The sequence below is a fragment of the Macrotis lagotis genome, chromosome X, assembly GCF_037893015.1.
Source record: "Macrotis lagotis isolate mMagLag1 chromosome X, bilby.v1.9.chrom.fasta, whole genome shotgun sequence".
In the NCBI taxonomy this organism is placed as follows: domain Eukaryota; kingdom Metazoa; phylum Chordata; class Mammalia; order Peramelemorphia; family Peramelidae; genus Macrotis; species Macrotis lagotis.
In genome coordinates, this window is record NC_133666.1 from 195,060,581 (window position 1) to 195,086,790 (window position 26,210).

The following is a 26,210-nucleotide window of genomic DNA, read 5'->3' on the forward strand; positions in this document are numbered from 1 at the left end:
TCATGTGATGGGGGTTCTAATATAATCTTTATTATAATCTAATATAATCCTTATTTTACAGATGAAACTGAAATTTATAGCTAGTAAGAGTCAGATGCAGTATTGGAATTCAGGTCTTCCTGATTATGAAATAATTATCTACTGCATTACCTAGCTGCCACATGTAAATTGAGAAACAAACTTTATGTATCTCAAGCCATATGGGATGAAAATTTAGAGTGCATTAAAATTGTCCTGATCTCAAATGGTCAGGAGCCTACTTCCTAAGAGATTTTAGATCGCTTCCAGCTTAAGTCACCCCTGTCATCCTGGGTGTCCTTGGCTTAGGGCCTTTTATTGATCCCTACTAGTCTACCTAACAGTTGGGACTCATGTCTTTGAAATTCACAGCATCCAGTAGCCAGAAGGAAAGGCTTTGATCTTAAATATGGGAAGGAATCTCCTAGGAACAGAGGTCAAAGTTGGCAGTCATTGAGTCTAGTTCTACCAAAAGACTTTCCTTATCTGTTCAGACCCAGGCTGATGATGTGCTGTGCTAAGAGGACTTTTAGATTAATGTGTTATGTTATCATGTCTGTGTCAAAACTATAGAGAAGGATTAGATTAGCCCAAAGATTTTAAGGTCAATGATGAATCAGGAGCCATATTTGGTACATTTAAAAAAAAAGCAATACAAAGAAGAATATAAAGAAATAGACACATAATCCTTGCTTCAATACAAGGCTTTTTTTGTATCTAAAATCTCCCCCCCCCAAAGCTTTTGGGAAACTAAGATTGTTAAATAATCTTTTCAGAGTCCTACATGTTGTACAACTTGCTTTTCTCTTCCTTTTAGTCCTTGCACTATTTTATTTTCCAGGTGTGCATGTTGATGATATGCTCTTCTTGTTTCCATATTCAAATTCATATTGAAATATGGGAAACTGATGTTCCTCATCCACTTGATCTTTCCTTTGTGGATGATGAAGTCCTTGATGGATTATCAGTTTCTTCCAGGAGGTCAGACAGCGTTTTGGTATTAATCTTAGTATTAATCACTGAATCATTGTGAAGGCCTCACTGCTCTTTAGCTTGGATCCTGAACTGATCTCCTCTATCACAGTTGCAAATATCTCTGATGAGCATACCTCTCCCTGATTTATGCCTTATCTGATATTTATGATCCAAGGGTTGCTGAAAAGGGCTATTTTTATTATCTCTTTCAAGGAATCTTGAATGATTATATATTTCAGTCACTTGTGTGATGATAAAGATGTGGTCCATTGTTGAACATTGTTCCCTACTGATACCTTCATAAAAGCTATTCTCAACTGATTTAAATAATTCATATAAATATTTTATATAGGTAGATTTATAGGCATACACTTGATAATTATTGATATCCTTTGGTCTCCTTTTCTCTGTATTAATAGTCTGAGATGTTTTTCCTCATACCTTTGATAATTTTCCCTTCTTCAGATACTTTGTAAATAGTAGTACGTTTATCTGCTTTTCTTGTCTTGATTTTCTTTTGTGCTATTTCTACTGCTTTTATACACACAGATGGATTGATGAAGCAGTTACAATGCTTTTTACAAGTCTTTTCCATATTTCTTGTTTACTGACCTCCATACATTTTCATCCTTAAGTGCTCTTTGAATAGCTTTGCTCAGTTAGATATATTGCCAAGACTTACTTAGTTTTATTCTCCTTTGCTTCTTTCTGCTTTTCAAAATGATTCTACTCATAAATATCCATCATTTTCCTTCTGTAAGATTATACAAATGACTTTATAATGTAACCTGGTGTTGCCATTGGCAGCTCTCTCATTTTGGCAAGTATGTGCAATGTTTGCTGACTAATGTTCTTTCTGAGCCTTTTTTGGTATCTTTGTTGTAGCAATTAATTTACATTGGCTCAACTTCTGGATAAAATTATTATAGTCATTGTTGATGTCATTCCATTCTGTTGTTCATTTCCCATTTTAAATATGAATTACTTGTTTAAATAGTTTAAAGCTAAGTTGTTTTCACATATTTTTATTGTTTTTTTATTTTGCTATTTCTTATGTTCGCTTTGATAAGTCAGTTGTCTGACTCTGCAGAAACCAAAAACCCTAGTATAACTCACACCAATAACACATCTATTAAAATATAACCTATTTTGTTTTTTGCAGTATTATTTGGTGCTCATCATTTCTAACATCTATCAATTCTTATTTTGAACAAAGTATTCATGCTAATATGATAGGTGTGAACTTTTGAGTAATCTTTAGGACTTTGGCTTCTTTTATTCCTCTGAATCATGCTTTACCATTGTTTCTCCCCATCCTTACTTTTTCCCTCATCTTTGCACAGAGTCATAAAGTATCCATTCAATTTGGGAAGCCTCATCATGTTCTTTGTGGACTTTCTCAGATCCTTCATTTTAAGCAACTGATACATAAACTACAGTTATTTTCATGTTATTTTTGCAAACAATTGCCCTTCTTTACAATATGTGATGACCATGTGTTTCCCTAAAATAATGTTTTTTGTTTCCTTTGAGAGTATTTAAAAATACATTCTCGCAGCTACTTTAAGATCATATTTCCATTTAAGTGCAATTTCCTTTCATCTTATGTTTAGTGTGGAAATTGCTATATGTTAACAAGAGTAACATGATTTAGCTCCCTTAAGCAGTTTGTCTACCTATTGGTTGATGGGCAAGGGTCTCACATTCAAAAATGCAAAGTACTTAAATTGAAATTCATTGATGATCTAAAAACTGTGATTCTTAACACTTCCTTCCCTCTTTCTTGCTCCTGAAGTGAAAAGGGGCCTTGCAGGATTGAGCCCCAAATAAAGTTTTTGTTTAAGGGTCGCTAAGGCCAAAAAATTCATTATGATATGTCTACCTACTGTGTATGTACTTTTCTTTAATTAACTAATTTGGTCCTTGGAAAAATAGTCTTAGTCTGTTTTTGGGGCCATACGCAAAGCCTTTTTGGCATGATTAGAACCAACCATAGCTTATGATCTCCTGGCAGAACCTTCAAGAACCCACAGTCATCTTCACACCATGATGAAGATCAAAGTAGGACATGGAAACTGTGTGACTTTTGGTAAGATAGTTTTTCAACTAATTTAACTATGAGTAAATATCATGGTAAGCATAGGGGAATATAGGAACTTTTTTAGTTTTTTTCTGTTTCTGAGGGTAGGAAGAAAAAAAGGATATATAAAGGTAAATTCCTCTGTGAAGAAAAAATGACCTCTTAATCAAATAACACACTTTCAACATATATTAGGGAAAATTTAAGAAAATAGTTTACTTTTATTATAAATACATATTAGGATAATTCAAGAAAATAATTTACTTTTTATTATATCTAATATAATTACCTAATCACTTAGGAGAGTGATTTCTAAAAGCAAAAAAAAACTTTCAAAAATTTTTGGTTGCCATATTTTCTTTTTTCATCTCCTTCCCTTGACCAATTGAGACATTCCTTGTAACAAAAGTCACAAAAGAACAAAAAAGAGAAAAACAAATTAGAGCAAAACCAACCCAACACATCAGCAGTCTTTCAGTGTATATGGATTGTTACCTAGCCACAGTACCATCTGAAAAGAAAACAAAGAGAGGTTCATTTTTTTTTAAATCTTTTTCAAGGCAATTGGGTTAAGGGCTTGCCCAAGGCCACACAGCTAGGTAATTATTAAGTGTCTGAGGTCGGATTTGAACCCAGGTATTCCTGACTCCAAGGCCGGTGCTCTATCCACTATGCCACCTAGCTGCCCCGAGGTTCATTTTCTTAACTTTTTTTCTGGACTAAACTTGGTCAGTATTACAAAGCACTGAGATTTTTTTTTGTCCTTTCCATTGGCATTTTTGATGTCATCATGTATATTGTTTTCTAGGTCCAATTTATTTCACTCTATATCATTTCATTTACATCTTCTCATGCTTCTCTGAAGACTTCATTTGCTTCAGTTATCACACAGCAGTTAAATTTCTTTATAATTATCTAGTCATTCTCTAACCGATGGGCATCTGACTTATTCCCAGTTCTTTTCTACCTATTTAATAGTGTGGCTTTTAATATAATTGTCTATTGAAGACCTTCTTTTCTCTCTGATCACCTCTCTGATCACTTTGGCATTGGTGTCTAGGAGTGGGATCTTTGTATTAAAGAGTATGGACATTTTCTTAGCATCCTTTTAGACTACTTTCCAGAATAGTTGGAGCAGTGTTGTAGCCATACCAGTATTATATTAGTGTAGTTGGCTTTCTAAAGTGTCTCCAACATTATTTCTGTGCATTATCATCTTTGCCCATTTACTTGATGCTTGGTTTGAATTATTTTGCTTTGCATTTCTTTTATTATTAATGATTTGGAGCAGTCTTTCAATAGGTTATTAATACTTAGAAATTTTTTTGAGAACTTGTTCTTTGATAATTTATGAAATAGAAAATAGCTCTTGATCATATATATATATATATATATATATATATATGTATATACTATATGTGTGTGTATGTCAATTTCATCCATATATTGAATCCCAGAGACATTAGATACAGATAATTTTTCCCAATGAGTATTTTGCCTTTTTACCTTACCTGTAAGAGTTTTTAAATTTCATGGAATCAAAGTTTGTATTTTATCTTTTCTGATGTTCTTTGTCCTTTTGGATAAGAGTTTTCCCCTTAACTGTAGCTGTGAAAGGTACTAGGTTGGTTCACTTTTGTTAAACATTGGGTTATTGAGTTTTGTTATTTATGATACTTCCTATTTCTTCTATTCTGTTAAGCTACTTTTCTTTTTTTTTTAACCAATACCAAATAGCCTTGATGATGAGTACTTTATAAAGTAATTTGAAGCCAGGTTGATCTCCCTTAATTCCTGCCTTTTCCATCATTTTTTCTTGTGGTCATAGAATTTATTAGATCAATAAATTTTGTTAGTCTTTATCTAGCTCTGCAAAGTTTCCCTTTGGTAGTTTGGTGTACACCAGCTATATTAAATTAATTTAGATGGCATCATAATTTTTCTTATATTGCTGTGGCCCACAATTATGTTCAGTGATTATTCCTCTATTTGAAATAATTATCTCTTTAAAAAAATATTTATCTATGACAGTGGAGTTAAGTGACTTGTCCAAGGTCACACAGCTAGGCAATTATTTAGGTGTCTGAGACGGCTTTAAACTCAGGTCCTCCTGACTCCAGAGCCAGTACTCTATCCACTGAGCCATCTAGCTGCCTCAAATAATTATCTCTTTAAAGAATATATATTATAATTTTAAGAGTTTTATCCTCTGTTGAACTGAATCCCATGCATATTTCAATTTTAATTGAAATTTCCCTTTCTAGTATTTCCTTCTTGATTTTGTTATTTGTTAAATAGAAATACTATTTGTTTTTGCATGTAACTGAGGGAGAGTAACCCAGGGGTTCTGGAGGAAATGCTTTGTCTTCACTGTTTTTATAATGTCATTTCTTTAAATGCCTTTGCTTTGAATTAATTGAGTCCCTTGGCAGATTGGAGTAAATATAAATTTACCATTGGGAATTCATGAGCTTTAGTCTTAAGTATGTGAACCCATAAAGCACTCTGAACTTGAGGTAGTTGTTGCCTGGAGAACTCAACCTGAAGGTACCTATGATCTGTTGTGGGATGCCATATCAGAGGGGTCACTAAAATTATAAACTTCATGCTTATACATTAGGAATACATTCTTTGAGAAAAGAATTGTAAAGCCCTTGATGTGGTGAGAAATGGGCTATATTTTAATAGGAAGGAGCATACTTACATCTAATAAGGGTATTCTCTTCCCCCAATTTGCTTTTTTGTGAACAGCCATATCTCCAAATTAATAGTGTGAAGGCCACTCTCATATTCCCAAGAATATCCTAATAAGCAAGATAACAATGACATATATGAGTGTGTATGTATATGTGTGTGTGTGTGTGTGTGTGTGTGTGTGTGTGTGTGTGTATATATATATACATATATATATGTTAAATATAAAGGGGAGGGCACTTGGGGGGGATGAGAAAAGTCTAAGTGGAGATAAGGAAGGTGTGTATTCCAGTCATGGGAAATGACTGGTCCAAAAGCATAGTGTTACAGTGCTGTGTTTGAGGAACAGAATGAAGACTGGTTTGGTTAGATCACATGCAAGATGCAATGCCAGGTGCAAGTGGGGAGTCATGTCCAGTGAAGATATGTTAAGGTTGGGAAGAACTCTTAAAAATATAATTAGTTTATTGTTCCTTGAGGCTACTGGGAGACACTAGAGTTTATTGAGCAGGTGAGTGACAAAGTCAGTTCTGTCTTTAAGGAAGAAAAAAATCACTGTGATTATGGTGTGGAGGAAAGATTGAAATGCTGAGAGTTTGAGGCAGAGATAATTAGGAGACCATTGAGATAATCTGGACAAGAACTGATAAGGACCTCAGCTAAAGTGTTAATTGGGTGAGTAGAGAGAAGAGGTTGTATTTGAAGGATATTTTGTAAATAATAGGGAACCACTAATCTATACATGATGAATGTATACTTACCTTTTGTTGGAGAGCCTCTAAGGTGACATTTTGCTCAAATGTTTTTTTAATTAATAACAAATAATAAGTACAGTAGAATCTTGTATTTTCTACATCTTGTAGTCATTTGTGTGAAAAGTCTTCTCCTTTCCTACTAATATTCTCATTAAGGATGACCTTAATGTATATTTAGATGATTCTGTCTATTTATCACTATTCTTTATTCTTGACAAGCTAATTTTTATTTTCAGTCACTCATTTTTGATAACATCTTTACTATGGAGTTTCTTCTTTAGAACTATGGAGTTCATTGTCTAAGTAATTGTTAAGGCCAGCTTTCAAATTATTTTATTTTTATTTTTATTTTTGCAAGGCAGTGGGTTAAAGTGAATTGCCCAAGGTCACACAGCCAGGCAATTTTGTATGTATCTGAGGCTGGATTTGAACTCAGGTCCCCCTGACTGCAGGGCTGGTGCTCCATCCACCGTGCCACCTAGCTGCCCCTAAAGCCAGCTTTCAAATTCTATGTGCCCCATACTATTTCCTCATAGTAGTAGTCATTTCTAGTTCTTCCAAATCTGTTGTACTCTTTAATTTGCAGCCACATACTACCACCAGAAATGTACTGGTATTAAAAAGATGAACATTCATATCAGGGAGAAGTTTGGAACCATTAAAAGAACTCTGAATTTCCCAAAGGTAATCCCTCCCAATATTCTCCTTAATTCTTCTCCTCTTTGGTCTGAACTCAATGTCCCACTTGTAGTGTCAGTACAGAAGATATAACAGGATCCTGATGATGCGATTGGCATCTTCATTCTAAGTGGAAGCCAAAGCTGTTGGCAGTTGCCTACCATAATGCGCCAAAGTACAGTGTTTTGAATCCATCTCACAGAGAAACCGTTGGAGAGAAAGCAAGCACAAGGACTCCAACTTCATGCTTCATTTCTCATCCATTTCCATCCATTTTGTATCATCATCTATTCTTCTCCCTTGGAGAGAACTCAACCAAGTCAGTGCCAGCTGGGTATTTCCATTTGAATGTCCTTAGGTATACTAAGGTACAAAATAAAAGAATATTCTTTGACTTTTTGGTCTTTTCTCTCAATCCAGTTACCAAGTCCTATAGAATTTTTTTCCTCTGTTCTTTACTGTACCTTCTTGATTTGTGCCTTGATTCTAAATAGCTTCTTAACTGGGTTCCCTACTTAGATTGTCTTTTCTTCTTATTCAGACTACATATTGCTACAAGGTTCATCTTCCACAAATTTAAAAACCATCTTATCAGATCTCTTTCTTATCCATACAACCTTTAGTGGTTCCCCATGATAGTAAGATAAAATCTAGATTTCTTAACTTTCATATTTATGTCTCTTTAGCTTTCCAATATAATTTCCTTTGGTTCTTCTATGTGAAACCTTTATTTCTTGACTCATTTCCCCTCAGCACTGCTTGTGCTTTTCTACTTTTGCATTGCCTTTGTCCCAAGCCCTATTTCAACTTCACACCTAGCTGACTTTTACCCATCCTTAAAGATTCAGCTTAAAATTGACTCCTCCAGAATGCTTTTCATGGCAAACACCCACATCATCTGGGAATGATCGCTTCTTCCTTTGAACCTACAAACATTCATTGTTTACATCATTAAATTTGCTATTAATTACATATTGCCTTGTGACAGCTATTGTTGTGAACTGTTATTTAAGTTTTCTATTTTTTTAAGTTCTCATGTATTTGTTTTGTTTCCTCAACTAGATTTTTACTTCCTTGAAAGCACAAATTGTATTCTATACTTACATATCCCTTATACCACCTTAAAACAATAGCCATTACTCAAAAGCTACTCATTTTTGGATTTTACTTTTCTTTTCAGTTCATTTAGGATATACATATGTAGAAACAAAAATGGTAAAATAGTTCAACTTGAGATTTGGTTTTGGGTTATGAAAAATGTCCCATTGAGTTAAAATTTACTTTCATTTAAGTCCTGATTCTTAAAAAGTTTGAGGAAGTTTAAAAGGTTAAACTAGATTTAATTAGAATGAAATGAATTTTAATCAACTGGACTCAGAATCACTGACACATAAAACTATTACTTAATGTCCTGTAAGCCATCTTTCCTAATTTATCTTCTTTGCTTCCAAAATCTTAGTTCTACAATAGAAATTATTAATTGGGAGGAATTAGCCTGCTAAGAATATCTTTCTAGTCAAACTCCTACTTGAATACTACAAGTAGTAGTGCTGCTTTAACCTAAAGACTTCTTGAGGAGATAGAAGGGGGGAGGGGTTACAACTTTCCTAGCAACTTGTTTTATTTTTAAGTATTAATTATTTTGAAAACTCTTTATTAAGGCAGAATCCCTCTTTCTGCTATCTGCATTCTACTTATTGTTGGTCTGGTTCCAAATGTAATAAGCCTAAAGCATTCAACCATGTGACACTTTGAGATACTTAAAAATACCTGTGTTCCCTCTGAGGTTTCTCTTCCACAGTTAAACAATCTTCATTCCTCAACTAGTCCTCCTATGGCACAGTCCCTTCGTTCCCTAATACTCCATCTTGTCATCTTCTGGATTCTTCCTAAAATGTGGTACCCAGTTGAGCCCAACTCTCCACGTGTAAAGCAGATAGAATGATCTTTTTCATTTTGGCCACACTACTTTTAATGTAGAATTGCTGCCAATTGTTTGATTATCTGCTGTGAAGAATCACTCCAAGACCCAGGAATGCAGGTGTAGAAGAAAGTGGAGATTTATTAAAAGAAGTTTCAACACAAAGTCATAGGAAAGTTAAGAAGAGTTTAAAGGAAAAACCACGTGGATTGCTAATTAATCTTGGCAGACCAGCTGCCAGGCTCAGCAGAAGTCTGGAAAGGTAAAAAGACAGTGAGAGAGAGAGAGAGAGACAGAGACAGAGACAGAGACAGAGACAGAGACAGAGACAGACAGAGAGACAGAGACAGGGGGAGAGAGAGAGAGAGAGAGAGACAGAGACAGAGACAGAGACAGAGAGAGAGAGAGAGACAGAGACAGAGAGGAGAGAGAGAGAGAGAGAGAGAGAGAGAAAGAGAGAGGCGCAGAGAGGCGCAGAGAGGCAGCCATGAGGCTTGGGTTAACCAGGCCACATGGTGAGGCCCATGGAGCTCCACTTGGATTAAGGAAGAGCCAGAGGAAGGTCCATCCTTCTGGATGGGAGGTTGGAAGAAGCAAGAGAGCCCAAAGGGCTGGTGCTTCCTATTAAATACCCCTTTGTGGTAGGCTGGCCAGAGGGTGGTGCTTGGGAGTGGTCTTATATTTGGACCAGATAACTTAACTTCCAATGGTAATCTATGTACTGTCCTTCCTGTACTTTCAACATTTAATTTCCTGTCCCTCAGTGTTCAGGCCAAGTTAAGTAGAAGGGAAAATAGGTACAAGATACAATTAGCAGTGTCCAAGGGAGGCAGAATCTCAAGAGCCGGAACCTCCACCCATTTAACAGATTTTGTTTCTGCTACATTCACAATTTTCTATATCAGAATAAATTGCATTTGCTTTTTAATTTTTTTTTTACTTATTAGGCTGCACTATTGACTTCATATTACACTTGTAGTTCACTAAAACTCTCTGATCTTTTTCATAGGAACTGTTATCTAGGTGTGACTCCTCCATGTTGTACTTGTAAGGCTTATTTTTTGAACCTAAGTGTTAGACTTACTGTTTTTCTCTTTTAAATTTCAATTTACCTCTTACATTTTTACAGTTTTCATAAAATTGTGTAACTGTCTCTTTAGAAATATTGAAGATTGTTGAAGTATTCTGGGAACTTGACTGCCTCTTTCCCTCCTAGCTTTTTGTTATCTGCAGGTTTGAACAGCATGCCATTTACGCTTTCATCCAAATCATTGATAAAAATAGTAAATAAGTAGCATAGGGTCAAGTACAGATTTCTGGGACACTCCACTAGAGAAACCTTTAGGTTGACATTGGGTCTAATCCTGTAATTGGTTCTGAATTGACCTAATTGGCCATGTAACTCATTTCTTTCTATCTTATTTGCATGAATAAAATAAGACATTTAGTATAAGATTTCAGAAAAGCATTTTAACATGTGTACAACATTTCCCTATCTACAAGTCAAAAGGGGGAAATTAGGTTAGTCTGGAGTGTTTTGTTCTTTTTGAAATCATATTCCCTCTTAGCAGTCATCATTTCCCTTTGAAAATGCTCACATACCATCTCACACTTCCTTTTTCTTTAGTCCTGAGTCACTGCTCTCATTCTCCATGTTCTTTCAAAAGCTTGAACTTTTTATTTTGAGAACCCTGGGATAGAGCTTTTTCAAACCTGGTGATGACAACTTATATAGGGCAGCTCTGTGTTTTTTTTTTTTAACCTATCTCCTTATCTCCTTTTTCAACTTTCTGATATTATCAATTTTTGTTCTTTTCTTCTAGTCAATGATTGTTCTGTCAATCAACATTAATTAAATGTCTGCAATTTGCTAGGCACTATGCTGACTAAGTGTTAAAGATACAAATGTAGCCCTTGCACTCAAAGAACTCAGACTAAGTAAGAAGAGACTTCATGGAAACAATTTTGTGTAAACAAGCTATGTAAAGATATATAGAAATTAATTTACAAAAATATGCAAAATAGAGTTTAATTCAATTAATTCAATTCTATGCAGAGACTTTAGACTGCCAAGTAAAAACTTTTAAGGAATTTTCCTAAAGAATTATAGTTAGAATTTTGTTTTCATAAATGGTTCAGGGTAGTTTTTAAATTACCCAAATTAGTGACTTATTGCCTTTGCTCTATTTGTTTATAAAACTTTTTTTCCATTACAGAAAATGCAAAGATAAAATAATATCTTACCTCATCTGGATTACTTTCGAATTCTGAATGGACAGGATCTGAATTTATGATTTTTTAATATATTTTCAATTTAGCAAGTAAAATTTCAATAAAATTCTTCCCTGCATGAGGACAAGCGAAGTATCTTTTTCTTATGTATATTAATTCATAAAACTTTGGTGATTATTAATGGGATTCAGCAGCATCAGACATCTTCAAGTTTTATATGCATTTGAAAGTAAATACTAGTATATTATTTTATTATCCATACCATATCAGTAATATTCCATTAAAATTCTGATTGACAGAGTGATTTTCAGCTGGAGAGAAAAAAATCAGTAATAATAGAAACTTGAAAAGGAGATAAAAAGATAGTTTAAGAAAATGCTGACTCATACCATCAGTGGTAAGGCTAGATTGAGAGTCAGGATGTGAGTTTAGAGAAATCACTTTATCCTTGAACCTCAGTTTCTTCTTCTATAAAATGAGGATAATACTTATGCTTCCTTCAAAATTGTGACAAAATTTATATTTCAAAACTGAGGACCTCCAAGTAATGTAACTATTCAGAATGTGGGGAAATAGTACTCTCTACTTAACTGAGAATGAGTATCTGAGAATTCCCATTATAAAACAAGCACGAATTATAAATTTTTATAGAACTAATATATCATAAAACAGGCTAGAACTATAAAGGACATTATTTAAATCTCTGGTTCAGATGACAGAAGATCTTGCTCTAAACTTCAGTTATTTTAATAAATACTAGTTATACTTATAGTGAGTTATAGATATAAGAATAGTAGGAGATTAATTTGAATCTGAACTCAGCTGATAAATAAGTTGTACAAAAAATCATTCTGGTTATTTATATTTTCTAATTTGGATTATTAATATGAAAGTTTAGTATATTTAACATTCATATTTAAGAACAAGATTAGTTGGGAAATTATTGAAAAATAGTTGGAAAATTTATAAAAAAATTATTTAGAATATCTGAAAGTATCAGTTTCTTTTTTTATTATAAACAGGTATGAACATTTCAATAAAGAGGAACACAAATGGATTGGATATGGAATTAAATTTCTGTTATGTACTTTGCTTTTTTTCATTACAATCAAACAGAAACAAATGTACACAATGTGAACCTCAAGTCTATCACCCCTTTCCAAAGAGATGGGAAGCCTGCTTTATCATCAGTTTTCATCATCATGAAGTTTTCATGGTCATTTCTCAGAGATCCAAAGTCTTTTAGAGTTGTTTTCCTTTACATTATTTTGGTCATTGTTCTCCTGGTTCTGCTCATTTCACAATATCTCCCCAGGATTCTGTGAATCTATCATATTTCTTTCAGTATATTTATTACTATACCATAATTTATTTAACAGTTCCCTCAAGTCAAGTTTTCTGTGGTACATATTGCTGTTGTATAGTATAATGGATTTGTAAGACAACCTAATTTTACAAATGAGGGACCTGAGGCCCATCGAGGTAAAATGACTTAACAAAGGCAAATAGCAGATCATCTACTCAGAATAAATGTTCTCTAAGATGTTTTCAATCCTACATCCATGAACCCATGAATTCTGGAAGGACAGATAAATGCTGAGGATAAGAGAAACTTAAAAGCTGTAAATGTTAGTCTCTAAATCTTTTGAGGAATAGTTATGAATAGATAATGAAATTATGTTGTTTGAAATTTTCATAGAATTTAGTTTGGTCTGTGAAAAAATAGAGTTAGGTGATCGAATGTTAGAAAAGATGCATTTGGCAACTCTCCATTATCTTTGGGGATATTAGATTAAAGATCTTTTCCCCCCTATTCTCTTTTCTCAAAGTCCCTTGATATCAGTTACCACTTTTCTCTCTTCCTGTCAGCCTTTGACAGATGTGGGCTTCTCCTTGCCAAGACTAACATTCTACATTGTATTTGCCCAGGGTCACACAGCTAGGTAATTATTAAGTGCCTGAGGCTAGATTTGAACTCAGATCATCCTGATTCCAGGGCCCTTGCTCTATACACTGTGCCACCTAGCTGCCCCCTTTATTTATTTATTTATTTGATTTGTTTTTTGCAAGGCAGTGGGGTTAAGTGACTTGCCCAAGGTCACACAGCTAGGTAATCATTAAGTGTCTGAGATCAGATTTGAACTTAGGTCTTCCTGACTCCCCGGCCAGTGCTCTATCCACTGTGTCACCTGGCCACCCCTTCCTCTCACTTCTCAACCTTTTGCACTCTGACTTTTGGCCTCATTACTTAATTGTAGGTACTCTCTCCAGTTCCTAGTGATCTCTTAATTGCCAAACCTTATGCTGTCTTCTCAGTCCTCCTTCTTTTTGATTTATCTGCTGTCTTTTGGCACTGCTTCTACTAGTCTAATTGTTCTTTCTCAGTCTCATTTTCTGGCTCATTCATATTATACTCCAGATTGTGAGTGTTACTGAGGTTTGTACTGGACCCTCTTTTTTTATCATCTTTCCCTTGTTTAGCTTATCACCCACCATGAGTTTAACTATAATGTCTCTTCGGATGACTCCCAGTTTTATTTGTCTGATAGACATCTCTTAACCCTGTTCTCCCTTCCCCATCTTCAATCCTGCATCACCAGTTGCTTATTAGCTATTTCAGGTTCCTTCATGAATTCAACTTGTCTAAATCTGAATTCCTTATCCCTCCCTCTAACCTACCTCTCTTTGAAACCTCCCTATTTCTGTTGAAGGTACTGTAGTCTCTCTGGAATCTCAAATTTGTGATTTCAACACTAGCCTGAACTCCTTTTCCTCACCCCCACACATCCAGTCAGTTGCCAAATCTGGTCTTTTTTATATTTGCTTCATTTCTCACATCTGACTTTTTCCTCTCCACTCAGGAAGCTCCCACTTTGGTTCAGGCCTTTATCTTCTCTTATGTAAATTATTGTGGTCATCCCTAATTGATCACCCTGCCTTAAGTATCTTATTGTTCCAAATCCATCCTAATTTTCCTTTAGCTCAGATCTGTCACTGTCTCCCTGTTTAGCCAAGTTTCTCTAGAAAGATATATAAATTTATATTTATCTTTCAAAGGTCTATACAACCTGGTCCCAACCTGTCTTTATAGGTTCATTAGATGCTTCTCCCCTTACAGCACTCTCCGAATCAAGCAAATTTGACCATTCTGACTCTTATGGAGATACTTCATTTCTGATTACTTTGCATCTCACCAGCCATCCCACATACCTAGAATCTCTAACCCTTCTTATTTCCACCTCGATATGTAACTCAAGTTTCATCTTCTACATGAGGTACAACTTTTCAGGAACACATTTTTTTTTTTTTTGGTGTAGTATCTGTTACTTCCTTGCAATTAGTTGCACAATTAATACTTTAACATAACATTACATAAAAAGTAAAATAAATCCTGGTAATACTTTTACATAACATTACATAAAAGTAAAATAAACCCTGGTCTTGCATATCTCATTGAGGATATAGGAAAAGAACCTTTGTAGATTTATGTATGTCTGTGGTTTGGGTAAAAGGTTAAGTGTTGTAGAGCTAAATTTAAAGATTAAAGTGATGGTCATTAATTATTTTTCTCCTTATAAAGCACAATTAAGAATTAGCTATTTTATGACTTTTTTGTATATAAATAATGGGTTATTCTTGCCAAATAAATAATTAACTGGAAATGATGGTTGTGTTAGCTAGCTGGATCTATAGCTGGATCTGACGTAGTACTTTTGTTGATGCTCAACTTTTCTCTTTATTAAAAAAAGGTTTTAATAAGAAGACATGGTGAGGTTTTACCTCCAGACAAGGTACCCAGAAAGCGTTTTTTTTTTAAATGAGGTTTCTGAGAATCTAAAATTAAAAGTATTTAAAAAGCAAATTTTGATACCTTTCTGAAAATTTTATTTGGTTATATTTTCATTTGGGGCAGTGAAGTGTTGCAGTGAATAGAGCACTAAGCCTGGTGTGAGGAAGACATGGGGTCACATTCAACTCCAGACCCTTAAAAGCTATGTAATCCTGAATAAATGACTTCACCTCTGTTTCCCTCAGTCTCTTCATTTGTGAAATGAGGATAATAGCACCTACTTTTCAGAGTAGTTGTGAGGATCAAATGGGGTCACATATGTAAAGCATTTATAGTTTTTTATAAGTATAGTTATTATTTTTATATATTATAATTATTGTACTATTCATAATATACAACACTAATAACTAATATTTTTAGAAAGCTACATATAGCTAATATTTATATAAATATTACATTTATTCTGTAATATAATATTCATATAAATATTAACTATTATATACTTCTATATAATAGTAGTAAGTACTAGATAAATGCCAGCTAGTATTATTATTAATAATTTGCTGGATGTTGAATGATGCCCTAAGACCTCTACTTGCTTTGAGTCAGTCAAGAGGCATATTTCCTTCTTCGTTTTGCTCTAGAGCTTAAATATTTTGGAATCACTGACTGATGAATTCTTGAAGGCAGAAATGTAACGGTAACTTTATAGTTGCTCTGAGATGTTTTATGAAGTGAAGGATGAAATCTGTCAGAGGAATATTGACTGTTTCTGTTGAGTTTTAGTTCAGGCTTACTAAGCCTCCCCAAATGATCCAGCTTAGCTAAAAATATCATCTGCTCTATTTTTCTAATCTGTGTCTGTTTTATTTATAGGGGTGTGCAGGCTGGTACTTAAAATGGAAGTAGACATTAATGGAGACTCCAGAACTACCCTCTCTACCCTTCCTTTACCTGTGTCAGAGGTGAGTTCCCCAGGAAAAGCTGAAACGGAAAAGCCTCGGTGCTCCAGCACCCCCTGCTCCCCAATGAGACGGACCGTGTCGGGTTATCAGATCCTTCACATGGATTCTAACTACCTTGTTGGCTTCACAACTGGTGAGGAGCTCTTAAAGTTAGCCCAAAAGTGCTCAGGAGGTGAAGAGAATAAGGGGGAATCCGTGACTAGCTTGCGCTCCAAACAACTTGAAACGGGACTCGCACGTTCCTCTCGTTTGTACAAAACCAGAAGTAGGTACTACCAGCCATATGAAATCCCTGCTGTCAATGGAAGGAGGCGAAGACGAATGCCCAGCTCAGGAGATAAATGCACTAAGGCTTTACCTTATGAACCTTACAAAGCTCTCCATGGCCCTTTACCTCTCTGTCTTCTCAAAGGTAAAAGGGCTCATTCAAAATCCCTGGACTACCTCAATCTAGATAAAATGAACATCAAGGAACCTGCTGACACTGAAGTACTGCAGTATCAGCTTCAGCATCTCACCCTCCGAGGGGACCGTATGTTTTCTAGGAACAACACATGAATTGCTCTTGGGGGAGGGCTAAGCCAGTTCTGGGTTGGTTTCACTTGGCTGCAAAAAATCCACTCTTGTACTGTAGAAATGAATCTTCAGCATCATAGGAGGTTAATCAGCTAAGTGTTCTTGGAACAACAACTACAACAGCAAAATTTGAATAAAATTTTGAATATTGGAAGCAAAATGACAGGTATTTGGTGGAAAAGTTATTCTAGAACAAATGATCTCCAGGAAAATCAGAATGACTTTAATTGGTAGGCATTACTTTGGATAACTATTTAGGTAGTAAAAAACAGACTTCAATAGGTTAACATAAAATCTTCATGATGATTTGACATGCAGCTTGGAGTTGGGATCTGCCTAGTTGTTGCTAAGTTGGTATGACATACTGGAAAATTTATATCAGATAAGTACTCGATTACTTCTTAATTTCTTTCTGTATTTTACTATGATATATAGATATATATGTATGGTAATGATATGTTTTTGAAATTGAGAACCTGAATATTGCTGTATTGGACCACTTTTTATTTTTAAAAATTCAGTTTAAATGTTTTATAACTGATTTTGCACTGGAAAAAATAACATTTCAGATGGACAAGAAAAACTTTGTTCACTTGATTCAGTAATGTTATTGAACAATTTTTAAAAATTTCCTCTTGGAAATTTCTTGCTCTTCCCTACTGTTGTAAAATATTTCTTTAAAGTATATCTTAATAAAATTAAATTTGAGATACAAAATATTTATTTTACCATTTATGAGGGTAGACTTCTCCAGGAAGTTTGCATTATGAGGTTTCATGAGTTGAATAGTTCTTTTTTACTTCTAAGTTCTGAATTGAAATTCACCTGAAACATCATGAGGTTACAGGATTTGGTTTGGTTTATTTGTTTTTGTTTTGGATTGTGGATTATAATTACAATACTGACTGCATCTGAATCTTCAATGAGTGAAACTTTTAGAAATGAAGTCATGATTTCTATTAATGAATATTTAATATTGAAGTGATATCTTTCAGCATGGCATTAAATCATTTCAGTTTTAGCTGTGCATAGCACAGAACATTTTTATTGAAAACCTAGCTTCTAAGATTACTTTGAAGGCATAAAATGCTTCTGCAGTCTTAATGGGTTAATTCTGGATTAACTAACAATTTATGTCAAATGCACTGGTTCAATTTGTGGCCCAAAAATGATGTCCAAACATTAATAGTGAATACTATTCAAACTGGGCTTGAATATATTTTGAAAATGTATGTAACTTAACCTTTTTGTAAAAGTTCTTATTTTTTTCTTTTGGTGGGCGGGGTGGGAGCAGTCTCTTAAAGGTGCAATTTATCACTGAAGTGGCATTTCTGGCAGCATTTAACATTTAATTTTGGAAGGCTGGTGAATGACTTCAGGGTTAGGAACCTTATTTATGAAATAGGGACATCTTTTAACTAATGAATTGGTCATTCCTGGTGCAATTGCAGATGTTCTTTAATCAGACTGAATAGCAAGCTCTGGAGTCAAGCATGTGCTATAAAACACTAGGAATGTTTCTCTTTCATTTTTATTATACCTCCACTGTAGTAGCTACAGTCAAGAGCCTTGGAATAGTTTGCCTACATCCTGCTGATTTAATCAGAGTTGTTTTGCTGGAAATATTTTCAGCTTTTGTACATTTTCAAGTAAATTGCACCTTTTTAAACTTAACTGCATTAAAGAATATTCTCCAAGATAAACTATATATCTATACAGTCATTAGTTTGACAAGAAATAGAATACTGTCAGATGCCAAAGAGAGGTGGGGTTTTATGTTTAATGATTAAACAACCATTATTTATTGCTGATTTACCCTATGGAACTGTATTGTTTCTGGTTATGAAATAAAGGGGTGATGCAAACATGCATTGTTGTGTAGTATTTTAAATGTGGGTTCTCAGAATTAGACAAGCATACTCTTAGAAATTATATCAAAGACATTCTCATTTTTCATACCCAATTTTGTTTAAAAAATTAATATTGAAACCCATTATAGTTTCAATATATAATATACCTGTTGGAAAACAAAATCTCATTCCTATTAATAATATTAGGACCTACATTTCCCATCTAGCTCTATTTGCTATAATCTATAATTATATTTTACTAATATATACGAATATACATGCACATATATACAGATGTATATTAAATATAAAATATGTATTGTGTTTGTATATATAGTGGTATCTACAAAATGCCAGATTCCCTAAAATTACATTCTTCTTTGATTTCCTCTAATTGGTTATAATGAATAATAAAAAGTGGTCCCTCTGTGGAAGACAGAGGAGACAGAACATGAGTCTTGCAGTCAGGAGAACCTGGGTCCCTCTAGTCCCACTTCTGACAAATGCTTGCTTTTAATCTCTTAGAGTGCCAGTCAATACTCTGAAGCTCTTGTAGCTGCTTAGGCATTGAGAGATACATACTTTGCTCACCAGAAGTTTTCTTTACCATTAGTTTTTAAAATGTAGGCTTCAAGACATTTCAGGAAAGGGACCTTTAAGGTCAAAAGTTTTTCATAGTAATACTAAGATTTTTATTTTCCAATGCAATTTTTAAGAGTGTAAATGGGTCCTGAGAACAACAAAATAAATTGCTTTTTGGTCATAGGCTCTGGAGAATAATATTTCCCCTCCCCCCAATTACATGGAAAAATAACTTTTTTAATATTCTTTTTTTTTTGGTTTGGTTTTGTGTTGAATTCTAAATTCTACCCCTTCCTTCCCTCCCTGAGACAGGAAACAATTTGGTATAGATTATACCTGTGCAGTCATATAAACATTTCCATATTAGTCGTTCTGTAGAAGATTAGAAAGAAAAGGAAGAAAAAGAAGTAAAGAAGAAAAAAAAAGAGGAAGAAAATGAAAAAATAGTAGGGTTCAGTCTATATTCAGACAATATCAGTTCTGTCTCCAGGTGTGGATAGCATTTTTCATTTGGTATTGACTTGGACCATTGTATTTCTGAGAATGGCTAATCATTCACAATTCTGCATTATACATGCCATTTTCTGTACAGTGTTCTCTTGATTCTGCTTACTTCACTTTGCATCAGTTCATCTAAGTCTTTCCAGGTTTTTTCCCGGCTTGTCGTTTCTTATAACACAAAAATATTCCATTATAATCATATATCACAGCTCATTCAGCCAGTTCTTCAGTTGATGGACATCCCCTTGATTTTCAATTCTTAGTCACCCCAAAAAGAGTTGCTATAAATATTTTCATACAAATAGATTCTTACCCCTTTTTATGATCTTTTTTGGGATACAGACCTAGTGTTGGTATTACTGAATCAAAGAGTGCATATAGTTACAAATTCTCTCCACAAGGGTTTTTTATCAGCTCATAATTTTTAGACCAGTGTTTGTGTCCCAGTTTTCCCTCATCCCCTCTAACATTTATAGGTTTCCTTTTTTTGTCATATTAGCTAATTTTACAGATGTGAGATGATGCCTCAAAGTTATTTTTAATTTGCATTATTTCTCTAATGAGTAGTGATTTAGAGAATTTTTCCATATAAATATATATAGTTTTGATTACTTATCTGAAAACTGTCTGTGTATATCCTTTGACCCTTTATCAACTCAGGAATGACTTGTATTCTTATAAATTTGACTCATTTCTTCATATATTTTAGTAATGAAACCTTGATCAAAGATACTTGCTGTAATTTTTTCCCAATTTCTTCATTCCTTCTAAGTTTATTGCATTGTTCTGTTTGTGCAATCCTTTTTTCAACTTTCTTATAATCAAATGATCCTTTTATATTTTGTAATGCTCTCTAGAGATCTATTTTTGAAAACTGAGGGGGAAACTGAAAAAGGTAATATGGGAAATGTTTTATATGTTAAATTATCTGATCTAGAAATTTTACTTTTGGTTCATAAAAACAGTTAGAAATTCTGGACTATTTAGCGAAATCACCTTTTATAACTTAAGGGTAACAAAATTCTCATCTTATTCTTTTTTCTTATCATATTTCCTTTAATTTTTCCCCCTCACAGTTTTTATTTTTATTCTAGATTCTGTCATCCTTTTCATTGATCTCAAGTGAATCTTGAACTAGCTTGGAAGCCAGGAAGACTGTTATATAATAACAGGGCAAGTCACTTAAGACTTTTTCTCTTAAAAAGTTCTTTCAGATTATAAATTACATTTGGAAGGTGGGGTTTCCTTACACATGAATTCCTTATCCCAATAAAATTATCATGTTATTTATCTTTATGATAGGATGATGAATATTAGATTGATATAGTAGAATAATGTACCTATGATAATTAGGTCATTTCTACCCTTGCCCCAATTAGAGACAGATTTCATATCATGACTTCTGTTTTGTATATCCAAGGTCTCACAAAATCAGATGCAATAAAATAGAGAACAGAAGACAAACAGTCAAGGGTCAGGTTTTGGTCATGTTCTCTGATCCTATTTTTTTTTTAAGATTTTTTTTTTTTTTTGCAGGGCAATGGGGTTAAGTGGCTTGCCCAAGGCCACATAGCTAGGTAATAAGTGTCTGAGGCTGAATTTTAACTCAGGTACTCCTGACTCCAGGGCTGGTGCTCTAAACACTGTGTCAACTAGCTGCACCTATAATCCTATTCTTACTGACCTCCTGGATTCTGAGCTGTGTCTCCTGAAAATTGTGGCACTTTCCTGATCTCTCCTAAGTTATCTGACCCTTTTGTTTCTATAGATTCGTAGTAACATTAAGGCTGTTCTTGATTAGCTGAATTTATAGTCATGGTATTTATCATAGATTATCATAGGATGTAGGGCCAGAAGGTACTTTAGAGTTCATAGGGTTCAAATTCCTCTTTTTTATAGATGAAACAGTCAAGAGAGGTCAAATGATCTGTACAAGATTATATAAGCAAGCAGGAGACTCAAGATTCAAGACCCAATGTTGTTTTTTCTATATCATCCTGCCTCCATTCTCTCTCTCTCTCTCTGTTGGACTTTTTAAGTTATTTTAAGTTATTTCCAAATCTATCTGGATACTGGGGCAGTTGGTTAGGATTTTATTTTGGGGGATCTTGGGAACTTTGTGGAAAATAAGTTAACCTTTACATAAAAATTGACCTATTAATTCAGAAATTATGTTTCTTGAAATCTTGAGAAGAGAAATAATTCACATGCATGTTTTGTGAGTCATTGATAAAAATCATGTATTATAGTCTTGATATGTCAAAATTTTTATTATAATATGACCAGTGATAAGACTTGTAAAGGGTGATTTCAAAGGGAGAAATACTTATATGACTGAAAGTTGTATGTATTCAGATGACATGAGACTGTAATGGGGAAAATAGAAAAATATAATGCTACTTTGTATATTGTTTAGGATGGAGAAAAGGTAGGAACATATATTGCTTATAGTTCTTGTAGTATAGCTGAAAAGTATTAAGTAAAATATTTTTCAAAGTAAACAATTTGACATTGGCAAATGAAAATCAATGCTGAATAGCATCAGTGAAATGTAATGCACTCAATCATAAAGGCAGAATTGGAGGCTGTCAACACCTTAATGAAGCTCTCAAGTTTTAAATCTAATGTATTTTTAATCCTTTACTATAGAGGAAGACTAAAGAATTTTTCCAACTAGAAAATTTAAAAAAAATTATCAAAGAAGATTAGATTTCATTTGGAATCTTGAGTGGTAGGAGATCCTAGGATGCTTCTCTGTCCTGCATAGATAGTAAACATTAAATGCATGTTTTTCCCACTGGACAAATGATAAAGCAAAATATGATTTAATGCTTTCAGAAGAAAAGTTTGAAACCTGATATACTGAGCTTTGGTCCATCTGGCCCTAAGACTGAATTTAAATTTTATTTGATGGGGGAGAATAAAACCTGTACACTTGAAAAGGAAACCAATTAATCAAAAGATTGGCAGCAACTACTGTAATTAAAAAGAGCACACAAAATCAAGAGAAGAATTTCAAGTCACCCATAGTTTTTTGTTTTTATTTTTCCTGGAAGAAAGGCCTTTGATACAGTTGCTTTTATGGAAATATTAGCAGCAATCTCGTTTCTTAAGTTAGAGCTGAGTGATGATGAGAAAGGATGCCTTGGGGGAGAGAAAAAAAGAGCAAAGTTGGGTCAATAGTTCTGACTTTTGACCTGATTCATTAATCCTGAGTCAAACTTTAATGTTGCACAAGGAAACATTTTGGGGGAAGGCTTTGATTCACTTGTATCTAGACTTGTGCTTCAGCTGGGGAAAGAATTATGAAAGCTTAGAAGTCTGAGGTCATCCTCATCCAATTCTGTACTGTATCTCAAAGGGTTGTTGTTAGGTTAAATGAAATAATATTTATAAAGTATTTGTCACATTTCTTGCTACATTCCCTACAACATCTGGACAAGTCTTGTCTTTGATCTTACACAGGGGAACTTACTGCTTCCTGAGGCTGATCATTCAGGTGCTGGGCAGCCTGTAATCATGAGAGATTTCCTTAAAATAGGACATATGGAAAATCTCAGGTTTGCTATCTGATAAAGTCTAATTTGGATTTTTGGTGCATTGGATCAGATAACTTGCAAATAATTAAAATGTAGCTAGAAAAAATGGTTCTGGGTTTAGCTGTGAGACAACTTAAAAAGTGATAGTGGTGCACCATAATACAGCCCTCTTCTTAAAGTCAAGTAACACATATAGTATTAATCAGTTATGCCAAACACCATTCTTATCAAAGGTTAGAGTGTTAACTAAGTGTAAGTCATTTATTATTTTAATTACTAAGACAAAAAACATACTCAAAAATATTCCCTGCCTTAAAAGAGCTTGTAAAAATAATTGAGAAAAGGAATATATATATATATATATATATATATATATTAAAAGATAAACAATAAACATTATTAAGTAAGTAAGCATTATAGGCTTTGGGGAGGACATAATTATTGTACATGAAGGAAATGCAACTTGAATACTAGTACTCTTTGTGAAGTCTAACGATACAGCAAACTTATTTTTCCTTGTGATTGTATCCTGCCCAATTTCCTCAGACAACTAATAATATTTGCCCTTCATTTATGAAGAAGACCCTGACATCAGGGAGGTGATGCCATGACAAGTATGTGAATTTGATTTGATTTAGGGTGAGCTTTGCTAAGTCACCAGCCTCACTTTCTCCAGTCTCTGGATCCTGTATCCAGATATTTATCAGGATGATTGGAGATGACACTGGATGCAAGGCAATCAGGTTTAAGTAACTTTGCCCAAGGTCGCACAACTTCTAAGTACCAAGTGTCTGAGGCTGGAATCAAACTTCCGTCCTCCTGACTCCAAGGTCAGTGCTCTATCCACTAGCTGCCCTTGTAGACAGGTAACTGGTAAGGTGAATTGGTTTCTAAAAGACCTTCCCGACCTTCCAGTCCTTCCATAGACCCTAACTGTGAGCAAGTAACCTCCCAACTCAGTTTCCTCCTCTGGAAATGGGGATAACAACACCTACTTTAACAAATTTATATAAATTGTTCAGATATTTCAAAAGTTTTGCCTTGTTCTTGAAGACCATGATATCAGGGAGGTGGTGCCATGACAAGCATGTGAATTGGATTTGAGTGGGGGCTGTGCTGTCACCAGAGTCATTTCCTCCTTCTGAGCATTCTGGGTCCAGTGGCCAGATAGGAATCAGGATGACTGGAGATAGTCCTGGATTTGAGGCAATCATGGTTAAGTGAGTTGAGCAAGGTCACAAATCTAGGGTTTGAAGTCAAATCTTCCTGATGAGAGTGGGTGCTTCCCTCCTTCCCTCCCTCCCTCCCTCCCTCCCTCCCTCCCTCCCTCCCTTCCTTCCTTCCTTCCTTCCTTCCTTCCTTCCTTCCTTCCTTCCTTCCTTCCTTCCTTCCTTCCTTCCTTCCTTCCTTCCTTCCTTCCTTCCTTCCTCTCTTTCTCTCTTTCTCTCTTTCTCTCTTTCTTCCATCTAAAATTTGAATTCATTGATGATTTTTCTCATATTCTCATATTTGTGAGAGTCTTGTTGAATTTAGCAATTAAGAGATTGGTTGATAATTTTGGGGAGAGCAGTAGTGAGAAGAGAGCAGTGGTAAGTGAAGATGTAGGTCACAGGAGTAGAAAAGTTCTTGTTGGGAGGCCGGCCTATCAATTCTGGTATCAAAACTAACCCAGACAGATTTCTCTCTTCTTAGATATTTTTGTGATAGGAGATTGCTTTTTACTGTATGGTAGTCAAGATTTTTGATACTAAGTGATCAGCTTAAGGAGCTATTCAGTAATAGTTAGAGATATTAGGGCCACCAAGCAAATATTTTGGAAATATTCCTTGTATTTCATTAATTTTAAAATCAATTAAGGGGGGTTGAGAAGAGAACTTGCAGGGGCTGTTAACTTTGTTCTCGATTTCTCACCATTTGTATTTTCTCTTTGCAGAGTAGAGCTGAGTGCTCTGCCCTTTGACTTTAGCAAGTTTTTAAACCACTTCAACAAGCAATTTATTGCTTTAAGTTTAGAGATCCCAGTTAATGTGGATATTGTACAGAAAAGTAATGTTTTTGTGACCTCTGATAACTGAGCTGAACCTGACACTTTGTAAAAAAAGACTAAAATGTCACTGCTCTATACTGTGACAGCTAATCTTTTACATCTATAAACTGCTTTCCTCACCGTTTTGTGATAGAAGTAGTACAATGATTCCCCCCTGCTAAAGCTAAGAAAACTGAGGCTTAGAGAGAGAGAGTAAGTGAATTGAAAGAAGGTTGCTTCTTAGTGCATTGAAAAGTATGTTAACCTTTGGAATCAAAGGACCTGGATTAATTAACTGGATAAGCTTCCTTATTGTGTGTATGATATTAAATAAATCACTTAACCTCTTTAAATTTCAGCTTCCTCATGTATAAAATGAAGGAATTGAATTAATTGACAACCACATAACCACATAACTCTTAAGTAAAAGTTTAAGTACTTTGGGTCCCAAATTTGTTCACTATCAAATATAGTTGGTGACTGTGCTGGAATTTAAATTAAGATCACATTTGTCCTCTAAAATTGTAATTATTAAATTATATCAAAATACTTATATGGAAACTTTATAACACAAAATAGGCATTGATCTTAATTCTTTGCTTTAAAATTTCCAAACTTTTTTTCTAGGCTACTGTAGACCCTAGTGGCTCCCAAGACCAGTATTTGTGAGCTTTGCAAATATAGTTTAATCTCCATTAAGTTCTGTGACTTATTAGTGGAGAATGTGGCTTCTAGGTTGGCTAGTCCTTTAATTCTGGACCTTTTTTCACTTTGTAATATCTGCTATGATGGAAATTGTGTTATAGCATCATAATTTTCCTCATATCCCTGACTCTCTCCCCTCTCCTTTCTCCATTGAGCTATTCAATCTAGAATTTTTTTAAAAAAAGAAAAATAATGAAAAAATCAGTGAAATTGATTAATTTATTGAAAAAGTATGATCCAACAATTAGGTTTTAAAAAACTCAGCAAACTAATTGTCCATTTTTTAGGTGACCTGCCCTTGTTCTTTTGAAGAGAAAGAATAC

General features: G+C 34.4%; 1 protein-coding gene across 3 annotated transcripts in view; it reads left to right on the forward strand.

The window, feature by feature from the left end:
* The window catches only part of MACIR (macrophage immunometabolism regulator), a 46,746-nt gene extending 22,290 nt beyond the window's left edge, over positions 1 to 24,456 (forward strand). For all 3 annotated transcript variants that reach the window (XM_074206983.1, XM_074206982.1, XM_074206984.1), the window contains one exon: positions 16,020 to 24,456. In XM_074206983.1, coding sequence (XP_074063084.1) covers positions 16,043 to 16,666 — 624 coding nt within the window. In that variant the 5' untranslated portion in view covers positions 16,020 to 16,042 and the 3' untranslated portion in view covers positions 16,667 to 24,456. The remainder of the gene's footprint in view (positions 1 to 16,019) is intronic.
* Positions 24,457 to 26,210: the final 1,754 nt, after the last annotated feature.